Source organism: Galleria mellonella, unplaced genomic scaffold (assembly GCF_026898425.1).
Source record: "Galleria mellonella isolate WM207_F2 unplaced genomic scaffold, CSIRO_AGI_GalMel_v1 utg19, whole genome shotgun sequence".
In the NCBI taxonomy this organism is placed as follows: domain Eukaryota; kingdom Metazoa; phylum Arthropoda; class Insecta; order Lepidoptera; family Pyralidae; genus Galleria; species Galleria mellonella.
In genome coordinates, this window is record NW_026442028.1 from 295,220 (window position 1) to 322,937 (window position 27,718).

The 27,718-nt window shown below is 30.6% G+C and overlaps 1 protein-coding gene across 1 annotated transcript in view; it reads left to right on the top strand.

Annotated features, from left to right (window-relative positions):
• Positions 1-22,819, top strand: part of LOC113521397 (collagen alpha-1(V) chain-like) — a 90,886-nt gene extending 68,067 nt beyond the window's left edge. Inside the window, exons 7-25 of the mRNA XM_026906926.3 lie at positions 25-53; positions 5,999-6,097; positions 6,694-6,816; positions 7,068-7,259; positions 7,352-7,501; positions 7,745-7,853; positions 8,422-8,511; positions 10,278-10,339; positions 11,604-11,807; positions 12,291-12,371; positions 13,503-13,788; positions 14,680-14,762; positions 15,432-15,524; positions 16,373-16,507; positions 17,349-17,494; positions 19,313-19,498; positions 19,960-20,112; positions 20,852-20,929; positions 21,211-22,819. Coding sequence (XP_026762727.2) covers positions 25-53; positions 5,999-6,097; positions 6,694-6,816; positions 7,068-7,259; positions 7,352-7,501; positions 7,745-7,853; positions 8,422-8,511; positions 10,278-10,339; positions 11,604-11,807; positions 12,291-12,371; positions 13,503-13,788; positions 14,680-14,762; positions 15,432-15,524; positions 16,373-16,507; positions 17,349-17,494; positions 19,313-19,498; positions 19,960-20,112; positions 20,852-20,929; positions 21,211-21,274 — 2,363 coding nt within the window. The 3' untranslated portion in view covers positions 21,275-22,819. The remainder of the gene's footprint in view (positions 1-24; positions 54-5,998; positions 6,098-6,693; positions 6,817-7,067; positions 7,260-7,351; positions 7,502-7,744; positions 7,854-8,421; positions 8,512-10,277; positions 10,340-11,603; positions 11,808-12,290; positions 12,372-13,502; positions 13,789-14,679; positions 14,763-15,431; positions 15,525-16,372; positions 16,508-17,348; positions 17,495-19,312; positions 19,499-19,959; positions 20,113-20,851; positions 20,930-21,210) is intronic.
• Positions 22,820-27,718: the final 4,899 nt, after the last annotated feature.

Genomic DNA, 27,718 nt, shown 5'->3' on the forward strand with positions numbered 1-27,718 from the left:
ATATTATTTGTTATTTATTTTCAGATTTTGCAAAAGGTGAAAAAGGTGCAAAAGTAAGTATTTTATAATAATTGAAATTATTCGGATTACAAACACAAGTAAATCCAGTTTTTTAAGTTTACATACGTAACTCTGTTCCACCCTTTTCTACTGCCAGACATCTTCTTTGCATTTTATTTTTCGATTAGTAGATCACTAGGTATTGTGACGTAAATTCATACCCGGAGTATAAATTGTATAATTGCAAAAACTAAACTTCACAGGAAAAATATTTTTTTTTTTTTTTTTTTTTCTCTCTCTGGCAACACTGCCGATAACAGTCTTTGTCAGTTGGCTCTTATTTATTTATTGTTTTTAATTTATTATTTGTGAAATAACGATACTAGTGTATATAATCAGTGAGTTTTGGTCATAAGTAACGTCGATTGTTGTTGGTGTGTAAATCTGTGATTTCTTTGTGACAAAAATCTACGTTACAAAATTTGTGGGACCGCCAACTGTCAAAGTATTGGTAATTTACAATAGAAGTCTTGGATTTCTATTGACTCCTTTAATAATTAAATACAGTTATTACACTTCACTATTACTATATCCATTTACAAATAAACAATAATATTAAAGTCAAATATTCGATAGTGAAGATCGGTTGTTGTTGTTGAGAGGAAAAAAAAAAAAAACTACCCACTAACATAAAATATTATTGCAATAATTACAGCTCATAAAATTTATTTATTATCATATTGATAATATATTCCAAATAGCTGTACGAAACTAAACTTATGTATTTTATTAAATAACAATACAATATTAGTAATCCATAGCCATTGCTAGATATCATATGACAAATTAAGACATATTTACTGTAGTGGTAATATATAAGATTAATTATTTTTTTTTTTTGTAACAGTATTGGTATTTAAAGTTTTTACTAACAATATTTATTTATTATTAAATTATTTATTGTATTATTTTATTGAAGGGAAATAGCGCACTTTCAACACTGTATTTCTTCTATTGAATAATATTCATTGTTGTCTTGTTTCGTAGATATTTAACATAATAATTAAAAATGATGTCCCGCAGAGCATGTGATCTTGATGCTAAGCTCAAGGTGACACTCTTAGAGTTAAAAAAATCCAATGAATTAAATAAGGCCTTATTACAGGAACGAGATGAAAGTGAGATTGAAATTAAGTTGATGTCTGATAAATATGTGGCTCTGAAGAATGACCTAGTGAAGATCAGTACAGACTTTGAAGTTCTACATATCGAAAAAGAAAAACTTCAAGAAATTGTAAATAAATATGATCTGTGCAGAGACACATATGAGTCAGCATTGCAGAAAATCACTCATCTAGAGCGGCACCTTGAGGAAGTTCAATCACAAAATAAATCTTTGTTGGATCACAGGCGGTTGAGTAGTTATAACGAGACCATGGATCTGTATACAGAAATGTTAAATACTACTAGTGATCAAACATCTGCTCTGCCCCTTGTGACCATAGATTTGACAAATACACCAAGCTCCTATAGTCCTAATAAAGTACCTATTAATAGTAATAAGAAGTTAAAAAAATATGTAAAATTAAATAAATTTATTCGAAAATCAGAAAATTTAGTGAAAAGTCATAAAAAGTGTTTAAAATCAATTATTACTAGGAAGCAAAAAATTGACTTATCAATAGAATTAAATAATTGTAAAGAAAAAATATATAACAAAGATTTAGAAATAGATGAATTATCACAAAAAATTAAACTATTAGAGAACTCGTTGTCCAATTTATCTTTGAAATACGAATCAGCTAAGAATGAAATACATGAATATTCTGATCAGTTGGATAATTTAATAAAATTAGGTAACTACAACATGGAGCGGTTTGTTTCTCTTACGGATAGATGTCACTGTAATTCACCAGAGTCTGATAACTATATCCAACCGTCCCACCATAATCAGTTGAACATTGATATCTCATCCGTCACGGAACCAGACGTTTCATGTTTACCCACACGAAACAGTACAAAAGTAAATAAATGCAGCACTGTACATGAAACCATCAGGAGAACAATTGTTTATTCAGATGAATTTGGCAAGGATTTAGGTAGTTTATTATCGAACTGCCTCTCGCAACAAGTAATAAATAATTGTTTTCCGGGATCAGGTATATATAAGATTATAAAAAATATAGTAAATGAAAAATATGATATTCACACGACCCTAGTAATAGCGTTAGGGAATTGTTTGCATATGCGTAAATCTGATATAGCTAATTTAATACAATCATTATATAATATAGTGGAGCTTGGTATAGGTAAAATATTATTATGCGCATTTCCCTACTCTCAATCCCTGACTAATGAACAGAATAAGTTCATTTATAGTATAAATAATTTAATTTATTCGATGACATATCATTGTAATGATATATTTTATTTTGAAAGTAACAAATTTGTTACAAATTATTATATGACGGGAGGTATTTTTTATCTTCCTAAAAAACAAAAAAAGACTATTGCTAGTTTACTAGCGTATAACATTTATGATCCCATTATAAGTAGTATAACGGGTTTAATTAGTAATATTAGTAATTATACTAATAATGTGACATGTGTTAATTTAAACTAACATCTACGACATTGGTTAAGCCACAGGATATGGTCATTATTCATCAAAATATTCGTGGCTTCTCCAGCAAAGAATTAGAATTAAGTCTTTTCTTAGAATCTAACAATGTACGGGTGTTATGTCTGACAGAACATTGGCTTAAACAATATGAAATAATTTGTCCTTTTGAACATTATAATATAGCTAGTTTTTTTGCTAGGAACAATGCCATTCATGGCGGGTCAATTATTATTTTAAAAAATGATGTAGAATATAAAAACCGTCAAGACATTGTAAATATTTCTATTGAACAAACAATTGAACTATCTTGCGTAGAATTAGTTACTTGTATAATAATTTGCGTTTATCGTCCGCCATCGGCTTGTTTTGATTCTTTTGAACTGGCTATGGAGGAAGCATTGAGACGAGTCGCACGGAGGAATAAAACATTATTTGTATGTGGCGATTTTAATGTTGATTTATTATCGGAATGCTCAATAAGCTTAAGATTGATTAACTTATTTAAATCATTTAATTTGCACAATCTTTTTTTAGAACCCACTAGGGTCGCAGGAAATTCTGCCACTTGTATAGATAATGTTTTTTGTAATTGTGAAGTAAAGGTGAAAATGAATTTCGACTGTCTTGGATCTGATCATTACGGACAAAAAGTTATAATTGAAACTAAGGGATCCAAAGGGACTCAAACAATTACATGCAGACAAATAACACAAAAGAATTTGGCACGTTTTAAAAATAAAATTGAACATAAAATATCTAGTGTCATAGTACCTCAATATGACCCGGACATTGTATGTGAACATATTTTTAATTTAATTGAACATGAAGCTAGCAGTGAATTTAAAACAAAAACATTTTCAACTAGTGTAAAATCAAAGTTTTGTGACTGGGCCACGTTTGGTATTTATAAGTCTAGGGCTAATCTTTACGAACTTTACGAAAAACGAAGCTATATATCCGATCCCTTATTTCATGAACATGTAAAATCTTATTCGAAAATATTTAAAAAGGTTTGTCATACAGCTAAGTCTCTCTATTTAGGTAAAATAATAACTAAATCTAAAGATAAAATAAAAGCCACTTGGAAAGTAATAAATAGCGAAAATGGAAAAGTTAATTTTCAAAACAGCAAAATAGCTTTAAATATTAATAACAAATTGGTAAATTCCGACACAGAGGTCGCGCATACATTCGAATCTTATTTTACTAATATTCCATTAATTACGACACAGGCTCTAAAATCTTCCCCGTCTGCTGCTGAAACTTTACTAACAGACAATGTTAGCAAGTCATCGGCTGTATTTAACTTTAGACATACATCATCAGTAGAAATAATGAAAATATTCAAACAACTTAATAATAAAAAAACAGAGGATCTATGGGGTATATCTGTTAAAATACTGGATAGTATAATGGAAATTATTGCGCCCTCTCTTGCTTTTATTTTCAATAAATGTATAGATAAAGGTAAATTTCCTAACATAATGAAAATTAGTAAAATCATACCGCTTTTTAAATCTGGAGATAGGAGTGACCCAATAAATTATAGACCTATATCCATACTCCCAGCACTCAGTAAAATTTTTGAAAAAATAATCCTTATGCAACTTGTCAGTTATTTCAATTTAAATAATTTAATCCACAATAGTCAATTCGGTTTTTCCAAAGGTCGTTCAACTACAGACGCAGGTGCAGAGTTGCTTAGACACGTATTTGCTGCATGGGAAACTAAAATGGATGTGATAGGTGTTTTTTGTGACCTTTCTAAGGCTTTTGATTGCGTTGATCATAATACATTGCTAAAAAAACTTGCTTTTTATGGCGTCAAAGACAATGCTTTAAATTTAATAAAATCTTATCTATCTGATAGAATACAGAAAGTGAAGATTAGCAACGCTACGTCTGACGGGTCACTTGTGCAAATGGGTGTACCTCAAGGATCTATTCTCGGTCCATTTTTATTCCTAGTTTACATTAATGATCTCCCATATGCCATGCAGGATAGATGCGGCATAGTATTGTTTGCAGACGATACTTCATTGATTTTTAAAGTTAATAGAATGACTAATAATTATGACGATGTAAATAGTGCTTTGCGGCGTCTCCTGCACTGGTTTACAACTAACAATCTTATGTTAAACGCTAAAAAAGCAAAATGTGTTAATTTCTCTCTATCTAAAATTTTTAATACTAATTGCAATATTAAATTAAATGACGAATCTCTCGAATTTATAGAATCTACTGTCTTTCTAGGAATCACACTAGATAATAAAACACAATGGGGTGCACAAATTCAAAGCCTTGCAGCGAAACTAAGTTCAGCAGCTTTTGCCGTGCGTAAAGTTAGACAGTACACTGATACTGATACTGCTAGATTAGTCTATTTTAGTTATTTTCATAGTTTACTCTCTTATGGAATATTACTATGGGGAAAAGCGGCAGATATTAAGAATATATTCATATTACAAAAACGTGCCGTTCGAGCGATCTACTGTATGAAGAGTCGTGACTCATTAAGAGAGAAATTCAAAGAGGCAAATATTCTCACCGTTGCTTCTCAATTTATATATTCAAATATTCTATATGTTCATAAAAATCTTGACTTATTTCCAAAAAACAGCAATATTCATAATATTAATACTAGATTTAAAGACAAACTTGCTGTCCCCAAGTATCGTTTAGAAAAAGTTAATAGGTCTTTTATGGGAATAGGTATAAAAATTTACAATAAGATACCAAAGGATATGTTGGAATTACCCTTAAATAAATTCAAAACATCTGTTAAATCATATTTACTGAGCAAAGCCTATTACTCACTAAACGATTACTTGAATGACGAGTGTGCATGGCAATAGTTGTTCATGCACTGAATTTTCATTTAATGTTAGACATAGACACCTATATAAATATACATTGTAAATAAACTGGCTTTAAAAAAAAAAAAAAAAAAAGTAATTCAATTGAGTTTCTTGCCAGTTCTTCTCAATTGGATCTATATACCGAACTGGACGGTAGGGAAAATATAAAATTATAATGTAAAAATTTGACGTTCATAAGCGGCTAAAATGTCCTACATGAATAAATGATTTTTGAATTTGAATTTGAATTTGAATTTAATATAGAACCGAGTTTTGGCAATCGTGTGCCAACTAATAAAAAATAATCTAGAATAAGGACAATTGATAATTTTAAATGAGTTAATTTTTCAGTTTCTTACTGTTAATAATCTCCCTTTTATATGCATTATTTCTCCTTTCACTCCCATAATTTTTCTCATGAATATATGACAATCCAGAGACTCCCGAGTCCTAAAAAGGAACGCATATTATAGGCAACAAAAATATTTTATTAATGTTTAATGTAATTAACACACAGGGTGAGCCTGGGGATTCAGTAGCAGGACCATCAGGATCGGAAGGTCCTATGGGACCAAGAGGTCCTCAAGGACCACCTGGACCAAGGGGAGAGAGGGGAGTAAGTATCTATCACTTATCTCAGCAATTGCATTTTTTTAACGATTTTTAATTATAATTAATGTACATAGCATAATAGATATGTAATTTGAGATAAGGATAACAAGAACTCTTTATTATTATTAGTAAAAGTAATTGAATGTGGAAATTTATCTTAATATGTTTGCCAGTGATGGAATATTCATTACAGAATGGTAAATCTATTAATAGTCCTTTTGCCTCCCTCAAGTATATATAGCTTTTTTGTATATAGACTTTGTAATCTAATACGAATAAGTACACGTTACTGGCAATCACTTATGTGTACATATATAGATTATATGTATATTATATTAAGTGCCACACAATCACACCAATCGCCTGATACTTGAACTAGACTACTCTATATTATAACGAACGAGACAACGAACATATAGAGGAACAACCCTGAACACCCGAAAAGAGCCAGTTTAAAAAAGTTCTTTTTCTAAATTGGCCCCACCGAGAATCGAATCTGGGACTTTATTACGTAATGCAATATACCTACCGCTGCTATGAAGGTCAGAGATTACCTTTTAAATTTATAATAATAATTATTATTGTTATATACATTTTTAGACTTGTGAGTGCTCAGAGTCGGTGATTTCAAGCCTTCTGAAGACAATGCCAGAGATGAGGGGACCGCCTGGATCCACTGGGCCCAGAGGAGACACCGGAGACCCAGGAGCAATTGGTATGCCGGTTAGTTTAGTCTATCTACAAATAAAATAGTAGAAAAGCATATAAATATGTTTCTAAAATAATATCACACACATAACCAAAATAAATAAATGCTTTTCATAGACATTAAATGACTTAAAAATAAATTGTTACAAAAAATACAAATGGCAGTTCAACAAATGATTTAATTGTGTTTTAATGTTAACAATTTTCCTTTTGAAATTTTATATTTCAAAGAAAATAATCAATATACTAAGAAAATTTTTCTCTAGGGGCATCATGGTGAACCGGGTGAAAAAGGAATACAAGGGGATAAAGGAGAAAAAGGCGAAAGGGGTGACCTCGGACCACCAGGAAATGATGGATTGAAAGGAAGTGATGGATCGCCAGGGAGAGACGGTGCGCCAGGCCCACCAGGATCACCGGGCTCAAGGGGACCACCAGGGGCACCAGGTACCTGTAAGGTGACTGTAGAATGTGGTAAATGAATAAATATTTGGAATTAAAATAAATTATTGTTCAAGCATTTTATAATCTTTAATATTATGATTTGTAGGTTGAAGAAAAAGCAAAAGAAGTATACGTAACTGGTGAAAGGGGAGATCCTGGACCTATTGGACCACAGGGACCGATTGGTCCACCTGGTACAATGGGGGAACGTGGTGAAAAAGGTGATGCGGGGACGAAAGGAGAAAAGGGAGACATGGTAATAATATTTTTTTTAAATAAAGTCATTACATATTATATATAGAACATTATAAATGTTATATAAATGGTAACATCAAATTTCGTTATCAATTATAATTTCCAATTAAATCACCGATAGCAGTAACCACCTTTAATAAACTCAATTTGCTTTAATTAATTTTCCAGCCATATTACATTCTAATAAGCTCAAGTAAGCGCAACAATTTGTGTTCAATGTTATATATAATTATTTATTATTCAGGGCCATACTGGGCCCGAAGGTCGAAAGGGAGATAAGGGGGACAATGGTGAACCAGGCTTCGATGGCATTCCTGGTACCCCTGGACATCATGGAACTCCTGGTGAAAAAGGTAATCTAAATATATTTTTTTAAATAATGTATTCATTTTTTACAGTTTATTTATAGGCACTACAAAATACATAATATGATAAACTTTGTTAAGCATAGCAACCCGGGTAGTCACGCAGGTATTATATCAATTTTTGTATTAATTTTGTGTCATTCGAGGTTGCTGTTTTTTGCGGAATAACAAACTGCTTGTTTTGAAACATAATCTACTTTATATATTTTCAATACACGATTCATTGTTCTAAATTAATATATTTTCAATATAGTGAACCTACGAAATATCATTTATTGTGGTATATATGTACACAATTAGAGTGTTTTTTTTTTATTAGTAAAATATTATTGAAAATATTGTACATCATTATATAGTGGAACCAAATTTTGTAAAGATAATTTAATTTTACTTCATATAATTACAAGAGACATATTTTATAAAATATGCAAATATTTGTATTTCTCCTATTCGACAATTCGGTCACAAATTCTTGTTAAATACAATATATAAAATGATTAATTGCTTCGTTTTCATTTATTTTAAATTATTTTATTTATATTGAATATTATTTCAGGCGAGAGAGGGGAAAAAGGTGAAGTCGGAGCCCCTGGTATGCCAGCTAAGCTCTCTTCAATATTGGATATCAAAATAGAGCCCTCAGAAAGTAAGACTCGGATTTATTCAATCGGCACAAATTTCTTCACGCGCCTTTACAATTTACTGCTTATTTAGACCTTTCCATTCTATTACAATAGCTTTGATCCTATACCTCTAGATGGAGTATTGAGGATCAAAAATGTCAACCTACAGTATTGATAAATATTTTTTTGTCATGTAATATAAATATTATGTACGTATTGTAAATAAATTTAAATTATAAACATATTAATCAGAATGACAGCCACTTTTAATAATTGTTACGACTAGTACATATATCAATTCTATTCATAGATGTCTATTAATCAATGAAGACAAGCATCATTATGAATAATGAATTCCTGATTCTCTTTCTATTCTTTTCTTTTAACCTATATATAATATATTGCTATTAAATCAACCCCGACCTTACATTTCTTCCACTTAGTAAAACTATTAAATATACATTCTGGTATCTGGGTTCATATTCACGCACACAAGAATATAAATATTGGATTATTATTGGCAAAGCGTTTGTAGTGAGACACTCTATCTAGATATACATAACCTAGTATAAAAGATAGATAACCTGAATAAATTTCAATAACAAACAAAGCATTCTGGTCACGCGAAAGTAATAACGTAAGTAGATTGAATCCCTAACATTTTTTTGCTACTATTGGCTTTGATCCTTATCCTAACTCGGTATTGCCTATATCTAGTGAACTTCATGGGGTAGGTATATCTGACTCTTTCAAACATTGTACTCGAAGGTAGAGATAGACTGAGTATTGTGCCACAAAATTCTTCCGATTCAGATAAGTGTAGGTATACAATACCGCATCTGGCTATGTCATTTTTCGGTCGAACGAAACGCATTTGAGATTCTTTTATCTAAATCAATTTCTTTATTTCTTTATCCTTTATTTGTTTTACATGTATCGTCGTAAGTAAACGGAAATATCATTTGTTCCACTTATATAACTGAGTTCGGTAACCGATATTACATTATAAGAAAAATTGTCCGTACAAAAATAAATCTGTAATTATAGTATTTTATTCCTGCTATCAGAAATGAGAACAGAAAGTAATATTATGCAAAATAAAGTCAAAATAAGTATTTAATATAATCTTACACGAAAAGATTATATATATACTGTGGTTATTAATATATATTGGAATTGCTTGATCTTGTTATGTGTTGTTATGAAACACCATGTATGTAGCATTTAAAACCATTCACTATTAAACATGCGTCAATTTAAAAATCACCATTTCCCAAATTGTCTCGATATACAATCAAATACAGGAACTCGTTTTACATAACAACGTATTATGAAGGCCACCAAAACTGCATTACGCCTATCTTCCATTGGGGTAGGCAGAAATAATAGAATTCCAAATGAAAACAGATCTCTTTTGCTGCTTCTATATTCATCAGTCCATTCATTTAAACTCGCTGGCTACGAGTACATTTAGCTTGGATCTTTTTTAGTACATCACTTGTTCAGCCGACATACGTCCATCTACGATTGCTACTTTCATATGTTCTGCTCGATAAACTTCTTCGTACTTCTTATTTTATCTATTTCCCCCAAATAAGCAAATCAACACAACATGCCCTTTTCAATCTTTATTACTATCATCTATTGCTTCATACTTCTCTCTTCACACATTGAAATATTCAGTTTTCAATTTTTGTGACTACATGAACTTTTAATTCACAATTTTTTTCTAATCGTAATTTATATTAAAATTATTTTAAGGTTTAGTACCTAAAAAAATTTTTCACAGGAGCAGCGATCATAGAAAAATTTATAGACTTGAAAGGCGAACCGGGACTTTCAGGAGTAAAGGTGGATATAACATTTTTTTTTTTATTTAGAAAGTTTGAATTAATGCATTGTTTGATTAAGCTTGTGTATACCAAATCATAGTCCAATAGAAAATAAGGATATTTAATTTCTTTTGAACTAAATTTAAGAGATGTTAATATTTGATAGAATAAGTAGTATTTATCTGTTATTAAGTAATAAAACAAATTGTAATATAAAATCAGCTATGTTCAACTTATTTGTCACAATAACATAACAAAAGTTTTAACAGTTTAAACAGTCAAAGGCTAGTTGTTTTAATGTTACAGTACTACTCTTTTACTTACTTTATCATATTATATTGTACATGAGTATTAAAAAGATTGTCACTTTGAGTAACTAGCTGATATTAGGCAGCTTGTTTGCTATTTGACAAGTTTAAAGCAGCGTAATAGTTTAAGCGCCCGAAGCTAAACGTTTGAACTTGGAAAGAGTACAAACTTTAGATTGCAGTTAAACTACAATTGATAGTACGAAGTAATTGATCAAGAAGAGCTTAAACTTAGCATCATAGTTTAAACCACAATTGATATTACAGCTCTTAATGCAAATATGTACTTCAAGTTCGAAGTTGGAATCAGATGTATTTATATTCCGGAAGACATTGTTACTGTACTAAATAAATTTATTCCGTCCTTAATTAACATATAGAGTGTATATAGCATTTTTAATAGCATTTAATGAAAATATAAAGAAACGAATAATTGACCCGACCATAAAACAGATCGTTAATGTCCAATAGTAGTAAAAATTAAAAATAAAAATAACAATGTACTTCGACTTATTACTAATTTTATTTAGAGATTGTTGTTTCTGTGATAATTTCAAGAAATCTTTTATAACCATTAAGTTCTATTGAAGCATAACTACAATTTTTGTTATAGAAAAGGGCATCCCTTCCTTTTCCATGGCTGTCTTAAGAAGCGACTAAAGGATCTCAATAGTAGATAGGTCAACAGCATTCCTCGTAAAACATCTCTAAAAACCTAACTGCGGTTGTCAACCCATCTGCCAAGCGTGGCAACTACTGACAAGGCTCCCCTTATGGGAAAGGCTTATGTTCAGTAATGAACAGCTAACCACTAAATGATGATGATGATGATTTTTGTCATGAATTTAATATAACAACTCATATTAGTTATTAATATTTAAGTAGCGTTATTTTTATAATACTCATATTTTCATTCAGTTTATTATTGAATATTTATTCCAATAAATATATTAACAAACGCATATTAAATTTTAGGGAGATAAAGGTGATCCAGGTCTTCCTGGGAGTCCAGGGCCACAAGGAAATGATGGTAAGAATGGTCATCCTGGGGCTAAAGGTGCAACAGGGCCACAGGGAAAAAGGGGTCCCCCTGGACACAAAGGATCTAAAGGAGCGCCCGGGCAGAAAGGATCTACTGGACCACAGGGGCCACCAGGTCCCTCGACTGAATCAACGAAGGTAAATATGTGTTTTATCTTATAATAATCTTTACTTGCAACTTCTTTCCCGTCATTGGGATATATCAATACTCTGGAATAATAGACAGCTTTTTCCATCCTCTAAAGTAAACGTACACTAAATGATAACTACGTTTATTTGAGCAGTTAAAACACCAAAAGATAACCAACGAAAAACTTACTTTCAGATTTTTAAATCCTGGGGTAGTCATATTTAAGCGATTCATAAAAAATACATTTTTTTTTTCCTGTCTATCTAATCTGGCCCAGCATATATATTATTCTTGTCGATTTTTATGTTTAAAGTCCATCGCCAGTTCACCATTGGGTAGAACGTGGTTAGTATAGCCTAAAATATTGCCTAATATACAATATATGAATATAATATTGCCTCTACATTGTACTAAAGAAAACAAAGTTGATAAAATAGGTCATGTCGTAACCAGAATAAAGTAATTTATAATATAATTATTTTTAAAAACAGGGTCATAAAGGAGAGCCAGGCAACCCCGGCGCTATGGGTCCAAAAGGAACAAAAGGGGACGTTGGGCCTAAAGGAGACGCGGTAAGAATTTTAATCATTACAGTATCTTTTCGAGTTGCAACTCATTCACTTATACATTTATTTTAAATTTAATAAAAACATATTCACACTTTGTTAGCAATGTATAACGAAAATCAGTTATAATTATCATATTTTAATATAAAATATCATGAATTTGAATGAAAATAATAACTGAAAATACAAAATATAAGAAAATATATAAAAATATAATTCATATCAACCATTCACTGTCCACTGCTAAACATAGGCCTCCCCCATTAGGGAGGTTTTGTCACGCTTAGGTAGCGGCTTGACAACCGCAGTTAGGCTTCGGTGATGTTTTAAGAGGCAACATTTTTCAAGGGGGAGGCCTATGTTCAGTAATGACTAACGGCTAATGGTAAGTTAACGGCTATGATGATAATATGGAGAAATAACATCCTCGTTGTCAAGAATAACAACATATAAGGATGGGATACGATAGGCATAAATTCTGCGATATCATGGCACTGTGTATATTTGTATATGACGTTTACGACAGTTCATTAGGGTTGTTATCTATTTTGTATTCTAAGTTACTTAAAAAAATATAACCAAAAAAAAATTTAAAACTTAGAACATCACCAAAGCTTAACTGCGGTTGCCAATCCGCCTGTCGAGTATGGCAGCTACTGGCAAATTTACCCAAAGAGGAAGCTTATCGTTAGCAGTGAACTCTCAAAAGCTGATATGATAATATAATGATTATTAGAAAACTTATTAAAAAAAATAATTTTAAAATACGTATTTATAAATTGGTCCCACGTAATAGTGTGCTCAAGATACATACACTATTTAGACAAGTTGTTAAATTTTTTTAGAATATTTCAACTCTTAAATCTAAGTCAGATGTTCAGGTAATATTTTTCTATCAAACTGCGTACATAGGATTTCAACGCTAAGACAATTTTTTTATAAAATGATATGTATAGGTCCAGAGCCTCAATGCTTACATAGTTTCTTTATAATAATGTTTCCACGAGTAAAAGATCCAGAGTTGCCACTTCTTCTAATATGAAAATATATATGGTATTTGGAGTCAGATGAACTTTTACTGGCCCTTTTTTTAATTTTAGTCTCCATATTCTATATTTTCTGATATTATATCTACAGATTAAAGGTGAAAAAGGGGATCGAGGAGATATCGGAAATCCTGGAGAACCTGGCCCACGTGGCCCCGAAGGACCAGCTGGGTCGTGCACCTGTCCGAATGCTACTGCTATGCACATAACTGGTCCACCTGGACCCCCAGGACCTCCAGGGACACCAGGCTTAACAGGACCACCAGGCCCACCAGGTTTACCAGGTCCCTCTACAAATAGTCCAAAAGGAAATACAGGAAGAATAATGACTGCCGAAGAAACCGTTTCGCCAATTGAAATCAACCCGTCTACACTGAGTGAGTTAGTCTCATTAAAGTTAATTTTAAACGTTATTTACATACGTTTAAATTCATGATTGATACTTAATACGATACAGTTACAGGTAGACGTCGACAATGAAAATCAAGTATGTAGGTATTTACCTGAAATTGTATCGCGTTAATTCTCAATCGTGAATTTAAATATTACATTATACTTAGGTATATGAAAATAAAAATACTAATTTTGCATTAATAAGTTTGAGATATAATGTTAATTGGCTAGTCATATAGCTCGAAGAATCAACAACTAATAGGGAAGAAAAGTTCTCGAGTGGTCACCCCGTATAGACAAATACAGTGTAGGACAACCACCTAATAGATGGAGCGACAACTTCGAATACATTGCAAGCAGTTAGTGGATACTTTTCCAGACGAATTTGTCCTGAACCGGATGGTTCAGGCCAAATTCGTCTGGAAAAGATCTGTGTTCAACAGTGGATAATTAATTAACGGTTAAAATGATAATGAAAGTGGCAATGATATTATTTATCCAAATAATTTTATTTATCTAATAAAATTTATTGGAAAAATAATATTATTATATGAAATCTATTTTTCATATTAGTTTTACCATAACTATTTCTTCTCTTTAAAAATAACAGTAATTTTCTTGAATAGATAAATTAATTTTAAGTTCATTTTATAAAGAGTTCATTAAATAACATTAATGTATTCATTAAGTCCATTAAATTACGTTAAAGCCTTTAGATAAACAAAAAAAAAAGTTGTTACGATTTTCTGCAAGCTAGCAGCTTTTTAATTTCTTTGAATGCAATTTTACTTGTTAAAAATTCAAGTAATATTTCACTCCACCCTCTATTTGAAAGTAAAAGAATAGTTCTTAGTTTTATGTGTTTCATTTTTCAGTCAGCCAGACGGAATATCTAAACGATGACGACTTTTACACGACCACCACCGTTGTTTTTAGAACTATAACGACCCTCTACAGAGTAAGTATGAATAAGAAACAAATAAAAAATATTACTTATTTTAAGAATGCACATTATTTGTTCAGCTATTGCAGCAGCTTATATGTTATTTATTTTCACTTATTTGCTGTCGAATATAGGGCTTATATAAAAATGTGTATTGAAAAATAATAGACTGGAATATTTTATAGTCTTTGTTTAAGTTCATTGTGTTTTTATTAGGAGAGTTTCTTTTGATTTTTTATATTGGCAAATACATTTTAATATATTAGTGATAATTTAAACGTAGTTAGGTAGATTCTGTATTTTATAATTATAAGGCAATATGTCTTTAAATAATTAATAATTAAAATTCATATAAATTGTTGTTTCTCCAAAGAGCTCTAACTAAATATAAAATTACTAGGTTTTACCTGTAACTTCCTAGATGTAACTGAGGTATATTATTTATCTAGGATTAAAAGTAACCTATATCTATATCCATTCCATATAGTACGTCAGAGTATATGTATACTAAATTTTATAATAACTGGTTAAGTTATTAACACGCTATAAGGTACAAACAAATAAACTCACTTTAACATAATATTAGTAAAAAACTCACTGTTTTTACTTCTTTACAATTTTTTTATCCATAATTTATTAGTAGAATGTAAAAGTATATAAAATGAAGTATTTTTTTTTATATAGAAAACATCCAGTATGAAATTGGGGACAATAGCTTACGTCATACAAGAAAAAGTACTACTGCTGAGGGTCGAAAATGGATGGCAACGGATTATGGTAAATAATAATAGTTCTGAATTTTATGCATATTCCGTGTGGTCCCGGCATAAAATAGATTACCCCTACCTTTCTCGTGGGAGAAAGGAAGCGGTTTCCTATCCTTCCCCTTCGTAAGAGGCGACTAAGGAATGGTGAGGGATGGGCAGCATCGTTCCTCTTAAAACATCTCCAAAGCCTAACTGTGGTTGCCAATCTGCCTGCCAAGCGTGGTAACTACTGGAAAAACCCACTTAGGCTTATGTTCAGGCTGATATGATGATGATGATGATTCACTTCTATCTGTTTTCCTTTAAAGACCGCCTTTTTACCTTTGATCTGTACTTACATCTGTAATACAGATGTAATACAAGTACATACATACATGTATTTCATTTAAAAAAAAATAATTGTCATTGTTTATGCAATAAAATATTATGCAATAAAAAGTTAAATAAATAAATACCTTTAATAATAATATGAATAATTAATATGAAACTATATTATGTACATACCTGGTTTTTAATACCGAAAACAATATTAATTCAGTATTTTTTTTATTGTCATTAATGAATTTTTCTTTTCCTCGTTTGTTTCATTATTTTATATGAAAACAAAATATATGTAACATGTAAAGAAATCAGCATATCTGCAAGCATACATCTAGTCAATAGACTAGCTGTATGCTTGCGATATCTTTTGTACCGATTAAACTAAACACTGGTCTATGTCCTATTTTATACCAAAGTTTACGTGTATTCCAAATTTCATAATTTTTAAAGTTAAATCGTTCCAACATTAAGAGATAACCTAAGAAATTAACGAACAAACTTACATTCAGTTTTATAATATGAGTGAGGATTTTGCAGATGGATTCCAATATGAGAGAACCACAAACTGAGACACCCACGCCACACCCCGCATCGTTCGCAAGGCCCCCAAGGGAAGAGATTCAAAAGCATCCAGCCAGAACGATTACAAACTGTGTGAGAAATGGAAATTGTGTAAGTATGTTTTTATAAAGATAAATAGGTAATTATAAGAAATGTGTCATTATCATAAAAAAACTTAGGGCGTAATTCATAACGCCATAACACTTGATCTCTGTCAATTTAAAAAAGTTCATTTAAGCTAAATAACCTTGCCACTACGAAGATTGTCAAAGGTGATAATCACCCTTCGATGTGAAGTGAAAGAGTGGAGCAATATATATTAATTTATATTCAAATGGCATGATATACCAAATTAGTTTCACACCCCTAACTATATTAACTTTACAAGTGTACTTTTCTAAATTTGTAAAAAAAAATTAACACCAACCCCACATTTGGAAATCTTAAGATATATTAGTTTAAGAAAAGAAATCAACGTTTAGTAACTTTATTTTTCATGATTTCTGAACTGAAAATAATACGAAGGGACTTATAAGACCAATAGATGTCAAAACAATAATTTAAAAAAATTTTGTCTTGTGTGTTTGTTCCGATGTCACGCAGAAACTACTGCACCAAATTAAATATGGTTCATAATTGTGTTCTTGAAGGTCTAACTTAAAATCTGGTTTAACATTATCAAGAAATCACGTGTACAAAGTAGCAAGCAAAAGTGTATTAAGATGGGAGGCAAATGAGCTGATAATCCACCTGATGGAAAGTGGATAAAGACAAAGAAAATTGCTAGTGTTTTGCTAGACTATCTTTATATACAAAAATTCTGTTTCAAGTTGTTTATTCACCGATTATAATGGAGTTTTGTAAATAAGTATTGGTTATTTTTGAACATTCGCATTAAATTCCGATCCGCTTTTATTTCTTGTTATTATAAAAACACAATTGATCATTTCAGATCCGTATTGCAGCACTGAATAGGCCATATACAGGACACATTTCCACAAATGGCAATATTGTAGGTGTTCAAGCTGCCGAAAATGAATGTTATACGCAAGCAAAAACTAGTAATTTGAGAAATTTCGTCCCATTCATAGCTCGCAGGTGAGTTTTTCTCCAATTAGTAGCGAAGTAAGAATATTATATATTAATAATTGGCACTTGATGAAACTTTGTGGACACATTATTATTAAAAAAAAGCACTTGTACGTTTTTACAATAAAGATGCACGCTTTATTGTGATGTAATGTAATATAAATTGGACTCTCTTTTCCATTGATTAACCTCTCATTTAGGCCTTTATGCGTAGAGTCGTAGCTAGTACAGTCAAACCATCACCACGCAGAAGCACAGAAACTTTCTGAGATCTTCACAGGCTTCCATGCTTTATTATGAAAGAGTACAAGTATTTTTATATAAATATCAATAAGAATATTGTATTTTTAATTCATCATCAATCCATTTCATATTGTCGTTACTATTTCGTGGCTATAAATCAAAAAGTGACTGAAAGATTAACTAATATATCATACTATATCAATACAAGAGATAGAAAACTAGAAATAAACTGTAAGTATATTTACCAGAAACGTGCATAAACGAAACGACAGTCACTGGCGACAATGACAATGGCGTTCATCTTCGAGTGTTGGCAGTCACACTCATACTAATTGTAGCGGAATTAAACGAAATACTTGTAATCAAATATTATAATACAATATTACTTTCCTCTTACGAGTATATCCACTTCTACCAATAGATTTAATAGAATGCTATAATGGTGAATGATATCATTTAAATATCATATTTGACATTTTTTTATACTACTATAGTGGTAAACAGGCGTACTGCTAGTCTGATGGTAAATGGTTACCATAATCAATGGTCATTTGTAACACCAAGGATGCCAGACACACATTGTCGACCCGTTGTGTTGATATTGGAAATTAAAATATTTTTTTATTTACTATTTTAATATATTACATAATATTTATTCTGTTATGACAATAATAATTGTATTGATGCTACTAATTTAAAGTAGTTTAGATGTTTCATTTGTTTCTACCTACCCCAATAGGAGATATGCGTGACGTATCTTTCAAACAGAATAATCAGTAAAAATAATTTATAAATTTAATTTTAATAATAAATTAACGACATAAAAGTCCCTTTTTGTCTTTGTATCGACTTTTATCATTAATTGATGTATTTTTTTTTTCAATTTTTTTTCTACTACACAGAGTCATACATTAATCTAGTAATCTAATATTATTTTATACATACGTTTTAAAAACTAAATAATAATAAATTTAGTAAAATAATAAACAGTATCAATACATTACATGAATAAATATAAGTATATGTAACAGTTACATTTATTAGAATACATTTACGTAACAAAATTCATTGGATTTAATTGGATTCGTAAAATGCTTATTCCCATTGTATTAATTCAATTGAAGTCACTCACCTGCATGATGCCCGCACGTGTAGACTTTTACCTATGTAAATTGTTGTCTGTATACTTAATTTGATTTTGAAAAATAGGCAACAATTTTAGACACAAATTTTAATTAAGTTTAGCCCCTTTTTATGACTACTTTAGAGAAAGATCAAGGGCGTGACTTAGATATGACCATTTTAATTTATAAAAAGAACTTAAATTACATATGTAATATGACTCTGTTCTGATGATATGAATTTATGCTTATTGTTTAAACTTTTTAACGTTATTGTATTTTTAATTTTCTTTCACCAGCAGTTTTTACATACTTGCACAGAGAAGGATAGTTTCTCATTTTTTACACAGAAAAATATCTTCTCTATTTTTTTTTCTTTTTAATCAATTTACATAAAAAAGAAAGAAAATACAAGAGAAAATTATAAAGTATAAACTACAGACAATTATATTTTTTATTCTAGCACACAAGCATTAAGGAATTTAGTGACCAGGGGTTATGAAAGGCTACAAGTGGTGAACTTAAAAGAAGAGTTGCTATTTGAATCATGGCATAGCATGTTCAACGGATCCGGAGCCCCGTTTCAAAAATGGAACGCGAATATTTATAGTTTTAAAGGGAATAATATTTTAACAGATAACTTAGTTTGGTAAGGATTTTTATATTAACTTCCAAATATTTCGTGGAGATAATTTAATCTAGGGGATGGGCATTTATTAGCGTTTAATAATCCAAATGATTGAATAATTCATTTTAATTTATTAATTATTTTAAATATTTTCCTTTATAAATAATAATTCATTAAATACAATTTATATAATAAAACTAGCCGTTTCCCGCGGTGCAGCCCGCGTAACTCGGTATATGTAAGTTAAAATATAATTTCGTTATTTTATAGCATTTTATATGTACAGACAAACAGACAAAAACTCTAAAACTCATTGTTTTGGGTTCTATTGCGGTCATAAAGCCCCCTTATAATAATTATTTCTTATATATCTTTCATGTACAGACAGCGACCAAGTAGAAATTTTATTTGATTTTATTATTTGTTATTTATTTTATTTTGTTATTATTATTATATTCATATAATCACATCAATTATTACAGGCCACACAAGGTAGTTTGGCATGGCAGCAATTTATATGGGAACTATACAAATGATAATAATTGCGTAAATTGGAATAGTGGCAGTTCTGAGCATTACGGCACGGCATCGGCGTTATACGATGTAGACGACAGCCGGCTATTAAGTCAAACAAAGTAAGTCCCTTACTATAAATTAGATTTTACTATTATGGTAAACATACACTTACGAGATTTTAAGTTAGACTTTCAAGAATACAACTATGAAAACCGTATCTAATTTTGTGTAGTAGTTTTTACGTGATACCGGAAGACATATACATACAGTTAGATTGATAGGATTTCTAAAAATTATTGTCTTGGTATTTATTAGGCATATTAAAACCCCTCATATTAAGTTTTTAACTGACTTTCATAAGTTCTCAATTCGGTTATATAATACCCCCATGTACAGACATCATCTACATATAATTTTCTTTTATTAATAAGATAAGATTAAATTAATAATTTACCAGAGGGAGACTTTGTACAAAAGTTATTTGCTAGGACACCTCTGTCCCATTCGTGTTTCTACCGTGAAGCAGTTGTGTTTGCATGGCTGTGTTTCGGTTTGAAGGATGGTGTAGGGCTGTGAATTTACAAGATACAGAGGAATAACACCCGAGACCTTAGGAATGGCAACGCGTGGAGGGTATCATGGGCGAAACAGTATACTCTGTCATGTCTATAGACGAAAATTTTCACTTTCCATCAGGTGGGCTGTTAGCTTGTTTTCCATTCTAAGTTACATAAAAAGAATAAACATAAAATAATGTATATTACGAGATATCTTAAATAGTTCTGAAACGATGTTTAATATTTTTTTTTTGTAATCGAATACAAAGTTGCAGTATACTAAACCAGAGATTTTTTTTAGGTACTCGTGTGATAACGAATTTATAATTCTTTGTGTGGAGCAACATCCTGGATCTATTAGGCGAAGAAGACATTATCCGTAAGTTAAAACTTTTTTTTTCTGACTGTATTTAAAATATAAATAACATATTAACATTTATGTATATATGTAAATGATTAAGTTATATATAAAGTAAGTTATATAATAAATATAAAGAATGTATTTTAATAAATTATTATCTAATTTTAACATATTATTTTAAGTATTTAAATAACAATTTCTTTTTAATATTTTAAAGCAATTATTTATTCACAAATATGTAAAATAATTACATTTTAAATATAATAATAATAATAAAATAATTATATTATAAATTTCAGATCAAGAACAAGACAAAGGCCTCGATATAATCAAATAACACATAATTACTTAACAGGTTTATAGTATATATATAAAAGCACATTAGGATTTATTCAATAATGGAAAAAAATTTAAAATAAATCAGTTATTAAAACATATTTCAGTATGTAGATGTGATTAAATTATTAAGATAAGTTTTATTTTAAATTATTTTCTTAATCAATTGTTAATTTATTTATATACATTATTAAGAAATATCAATATTTCGTTTTTATATCTGTGCACATGATACAACTATAATATAGTAACATACTTAAAATTCATTCAGTACTACTCATATATATAAATTAAGGATATTTTTGTGACCAAAATGACGGTATTTTTTAATATTCATTAAAAAAATTATAACTTCTTTTTAATGGAAAACAGTTCTTTTGTAGTTCATTTACAGTTCATTTTTTGAAAAATAAATATTTATGTATACATTTATTTATGTATACATTTATTTTGTATACGAAGATAAGTTTTAATTGTTTATTGAAATTACTTCGACATATGAAGTCATTTCGAATAATAAATACATCACAAAAATCATTAGTAAAAAATCAAAAGTAGCTATATATTTGACAATGACCTATGCAATTATGTGATAAGTTTTTATAAATATGAGTATGTTACAATGATGGAGTTACGATACACTTATTGAATCCTTAATAAATGTAACAGTATAATGAATTCGTAAATTTTTAATGAACCAAGTACTTTTGTACTTATGCTTTGCTTTGTATATAATATATACCTCGTGTATATATTTTGAATCATAGTATTATAGCGCGTATTTTTAAAATATAGGTAAGCATATTAAGTGTTACTTTTATATAACTTGATTGAATTTTCTTTTTTTTTTTTGTAGCGTGTACTTTTATAATATTTATTTTAATGGGTGAAAATGGTATGGAAGCCCCGCCGATACTAGCGGAGCACCAGTGCCAGATTATAGGTGAGGATGAAAAACAGGTTAATGAGCCCATCGTGATGAAGTCCAAGAATACTAACCGCTATACTTTCCAGTGACAATAGCGTCGTGGAAGTGATTAAATATATTGCTAGCATTGGGATTGTTAGTTTCTATTACTAACGACCCCTTACCCCTCTTATTGCAATGATATTGTTTGATATCCTTGTAAATAGGACACATTTTATATGATTAAGTAAATTATAATTTCTTATTACAATTTGAATAATGAATCCTGGCGATTATAATGACCAGAAATAGAGTATTTTCTCCAAACATTATGTCTTTCTTTAAGTATGAGATATATTCAATGTTCTCATATAATGTGATTATTATGTATCCATTAAATATAAGGATTTACATTGTATTTTTGTATTTTAATAAATAAAATTAACTTTAAAAGGAAGAGTTTACAATTCTTGATTGATTTAATTCGAATCAAGTAAAAGCGTAAAGGCGTACGATATTAGATATATGTAATAGTAAACTCTCATTGTCTCTCCTTTCATTAGGTACCAAACGTAATTCAACTATGTAGATAGTTATTCTAAATAGTACGCATGTGCCATAATATTATAATATAAAATTATTATTGTTTTATAATAAAAATGTCGTTGATATTCATTGGTTTTTATTTTAATTTCCCATAGTTGTTCCCTGTAAATGTTCGTAAGCAAGTAATTGAATGTAATAACTTTTTTACTTTAAAATAATAAGGTAATATTCTATTAAATATATAACCTTGCTTGTTCTTATTTCCTTTATTTAATTTATGCTTTAAGCAATGTTTATGGGAGAGGCTACTGCTGAATATATTGGCATGGACAAAATATGAATATATTTCAGATCTTTTTTAAAAGAATATTTTAGTTAATTCTAGATATATATCTAACTGTATTATGACAATTGGAAAATTTGGCTTCTAGTATTATTCTAATATCCTGGAATTACATATGCAAGGAAGAACTTTGAACAATTAAAAACAGAGTTTATTAAAATAAATTTGTTTTCTATATCTACTTATAAAAATACTTTTTTTTTAATAAAAAGTTCATTAGTTTATATAAATACGTGTTAGAAAATAAAGAAAATATCAAGTATTTAATATTTTTTACAATAAAACATATTTAATACGAGGCATAAAAAGTAGGCATAAGACGTAAGAAGTATATAAATTATAGTAATATTAAGTAGCAAAATAAATCAGTTGTAGTGAACTAGAAGAGACTACTTACTACAAACAGGACCCGTCCGCGAGTATGACGGATGTGTCAGTCATCGCTGCATTTAATCATATTTTAGAGAAGCCAACAACCCTACCCATGATACCGCCATCAATCCACAGAAATCTACGTTCAAATAATGCTCTTATTATGGTGCTATATCCCTATGATAAGTAAGGGTATAGAGTACCATAGTGATATAGTCTCCTTTTACATATAAGTAGCTGATTATAAAACCCATGGTGACATTTATAGCAATTCTGGCTGAAAGCAAGGCAAGGTGTTCCCAACTCTCTGCTCGCGTCGCTATAGAGAATATAACGCTAACCGACCTGCAGCGAGCAGTAAAACGATTGAGGGTGGGGACATGCATTGGGCCTGACGGTATACCGTCATTTATTATTAAAGATTGCATAAGAGTTTTAGAGGAAGCGCTCCTACATATAATGAACTTGGCTATCACAACAAGTACCTATCCGCAGCTATGGAAAGTGTCCAGGGTTATACCTATACCCAAGGATGGTTCTAAATCCCAAATTTCAAATCATAGGCCAATTGCTGTACTTCCAGCTTTAGGAAAATTATTTGAATCCATTTTAAACAGACTTATTTCGGTGCAAGTCCAGCCTCAATTGACAGACTGTCAGCATGGATTCAGACCTGGTAGGTCGACTACTACTAATCTGATAAACTTTGTTGATTATACAGTTACTGAAATGGATCATAATAGACAAGTAGACGTGACATATTTTGACTTCAAAAAAGCATTTGATCGCGTTCACAATGATATTTTATTAAAAAAGTTCTCAGAGATAGGATTTACACCTAAACTTTTAAAATTATTTATTAGTTATTTTTCCGATCGCTCGCAATACGTCCAATTACATGGTTATCGATCTGAATCCTATGTTACCGACTCCGGAGTAAGCCAGGGTAGTACCCTGGGTCCATTGCAGTTCCTAATTATGATCAATGACTTGCCAGATGTTGTTAACACTGCTCAGTGTCTCATGTTTGCTGACGATGTGAAGCTATTCATGGCTATCGGAACCATGGAAGACTGTGTAACTCTACAGCGAGATATTGACAACGTTGTGGCATGGGCTGGACATAATAACTTGGAATTTAATATTTCAAAGTGTAAATCGGTCACATTCACGCGGTCTCGTGTTCCCCATTCTTATGTCTACAATATATCTGGTACGCCGCTTGAACGTGTGTCACAAATACGCGATTTAGGCCTTACGCTGGACACTGCTTTAACTTTTAATAATCATATAACCATCGTTTGTAGTCGTGCATATAAATCGTTAGGTTTTGTGATAAGACAGTCGGCACAACTTCAAGATAAAGGTGCAATATTATTATTATATTATTCATTTGTACGAAGCATTTTAGAATTCAATTCAATTATTTGGAACCCTCATGAAACAAAATACAAGATAATGATAGAAAGAGTTCAGAGGAAATTTGCACGTGTTCTATATAGTAAACTTTACGGCTACTATCCTTATTTGTACCCATTACTGTTCGTATCCGGTATGGTAGGTCTAGACACGCTCGAGGTAAGGCGAAAGTGCAATTTGATGATGCACTATTATCAGTTGCTCAACGGCGGAATAGACAATCCTGTAACTCTTAGCCGTTGTTCTTTGTACGCACCCCAACGCTGCATGCGATTGCGTGCTTGTAGACTACTATCGGCACCGCCGGTTCGTACCTGTACTGCTCAGTTTGCTCCCACGTATCAGGCTATTTCTCTGCTCAATTCTCTGATTGCTCAGCAGCCAGATATTGACATATTTAATTACAAAAGAAGTATATTTTTAAAATGTTGTACAAAATTTGTAAGTTTGTGAAATAAAACTTTGGCTCACTACACGTTTTGGGAAACTGTAAGTGTAGTGAGAAATTTTCAAATAAATAAATAAATAAATAAATTTTATTTTCATTTACCTCAAGTTCGTCTTTGTATTATGGTGCTTTCAAAGGGTTAATAATATTATTTATTATATTTGCCGTGAACTTCCCACTCCTGAACAAAGGTCTCCCCCATAAAGGAGGCTTTGCCAATAGTTGTCACGTTGGTAAGCGGACTAGTAACCGCAGTTAGACTTTGGTGATGTTTTAAGAGGGACACTGCTGCCCGTCCCTCGACCATTAAGTTCTCTTAGTCATCTCTTACGACACCCACGAGAAAAGAAGAAGTATTATTTAAGAGTTGTATTTATTATTGAATAGTTAAAAAAACCTTGGTCGTATAGTAGTTTCATACACAACCTTTCAATGTTCGCAAATTCGATCCTCGTACCATACAAATATTTTTATGTTCGTTTGTATTATTATGGATATTAATATCACAGTATGAATAATAAATATACATATTTTTAAAAGTAGAAAAAAGTAATCAAAGTATTTATAAGCCAAAGTTTAACATTGATTTCTACACTGGGCTGAGTCTGTCCTGGAGGAAACGGAAATCGTATTGTCAAATACTTTCAGAAACTAAAATAGTTTATTATAATAGTACTAATAACTAAGTTATATTTTATAAGAGGCGAGAATTACCGCGATCATTTAGTTAAACTATATGTAATTTAGATCAGGGCCGTTCCTTATGTAGTTCCATTTCTTCTAATCTATTGAGGAGACCTATGTTCAACAGTTGACAAAGTATGACTGACATGACGACGATGATGATGATATATCATTTATCTCAATTACATCGTCGTTTCAGCTAGGGTACATAGGTCATGGTTACAAGTAAACTATGCAACGCAAAATTTTAAAAGAACAAAATTTTTTCTATGCAACTTAAAATAGCAAACAAGCTGACGACCCACCAGATCGAAAATGATAACCGTCGCCTATAGACATGAATACTACCAAGGACATAAAAGAGTATACTGTGTCACCAATGATACCCTTAATGCGTTGTCATTCCTGCGGACAAAGGTATTATTCCTCTAAACTTTGTAGTTTTATTACAATATCCTTTCAAACCGAAACACAGTCATGCAAATACAACTGCTTCACGGCAAAAAACACGAATGAGACGGAGGTACGCAAGCAGAGAACTTTTGTACAGAGTATTCTTCAGGTAAATTTGGGTGTTTGTGTATAATTAATATCTAGTAATTATAGCTCTATGTTCAGTTATGCCCAGTTATGTAATTTTTATTCATAATAATACTAAACCTAAAAATTTTACCGAATACACAACAATAATTCAACATAAATACGAATCTCTCTACATAATGTGAAAACTGTTGGACCGATTTAAAAATTCTCTTTGGTGAATCAAACCCCAATTCCTCGAATCTAATACCGATTAAATACTTTTCCAAACACAAATAAATGCGTTGTAATTGGATATTACAACAATACAATTATAGGGAAAGATAATTGTTTCATACTAAATTAAAAAATATTTAATAGCAAATTGTTTTTAATTCAGTTGACGACTATTTAGCTAGTTGAAATGCAAAAATGCGCCATGCCACGATTCAAATCACACATGACTTGCAAATAATTAATCAGATTAACATAACTATTATATACCTAAATAACTAGACTGACTTCAAATTATATTTATGATATTTTGAATTGTTGTTTATTTTGTTTAATCTAAATTGACATCAATGCATGTATATTAGCTGCCTATCAATATAATTTTGCTACACCCAAACAGGGTTTCATGTACTTATTCTTCATAAGAACATCGTAACAACTCTATATTATGTACATGAATGCATTATAATAATAAATAATAAATGGAGTAAAATAATAATATTTTGGTACAAAAAAAAACAAGAAAAGGAGAGGAAGAAGACTATATAGAAGATGGGTATATGACAATAGGGCTGAAGCAAGTGGAATTTGGACAAGAACCGCTAGAAATAGGTCGCAGTTGGAGGAGATCTTTGCTAATAAGCAAAAAGATGATAGCAATTAAATAAATAATAAATTGTTAAAAAAATGTTATGTCTGTATAAAGGCTTATAGTATATTATATAAATTTACTAAATGCAAACTTTATTATTATTTTTATATTAGACGTTGGCTGTCCACTCCTGAATATAAGCCTCCCCATTGTAGGGTTTAGTCACTAGCTGCCATGATTGGTAGGCAAATTGGGCTTAGGGTTAGGCTTTATTGATATTTTAATAGAGACGCTGCTGCCCATATCTCAACTATTAAGTTCCCTTAGTCATCTCTTATGACACCCACCGGAAAGGAGGGGTTAGCCAATTCTATATCAGGGCTACACGGCATACGGGGAAGCCTATA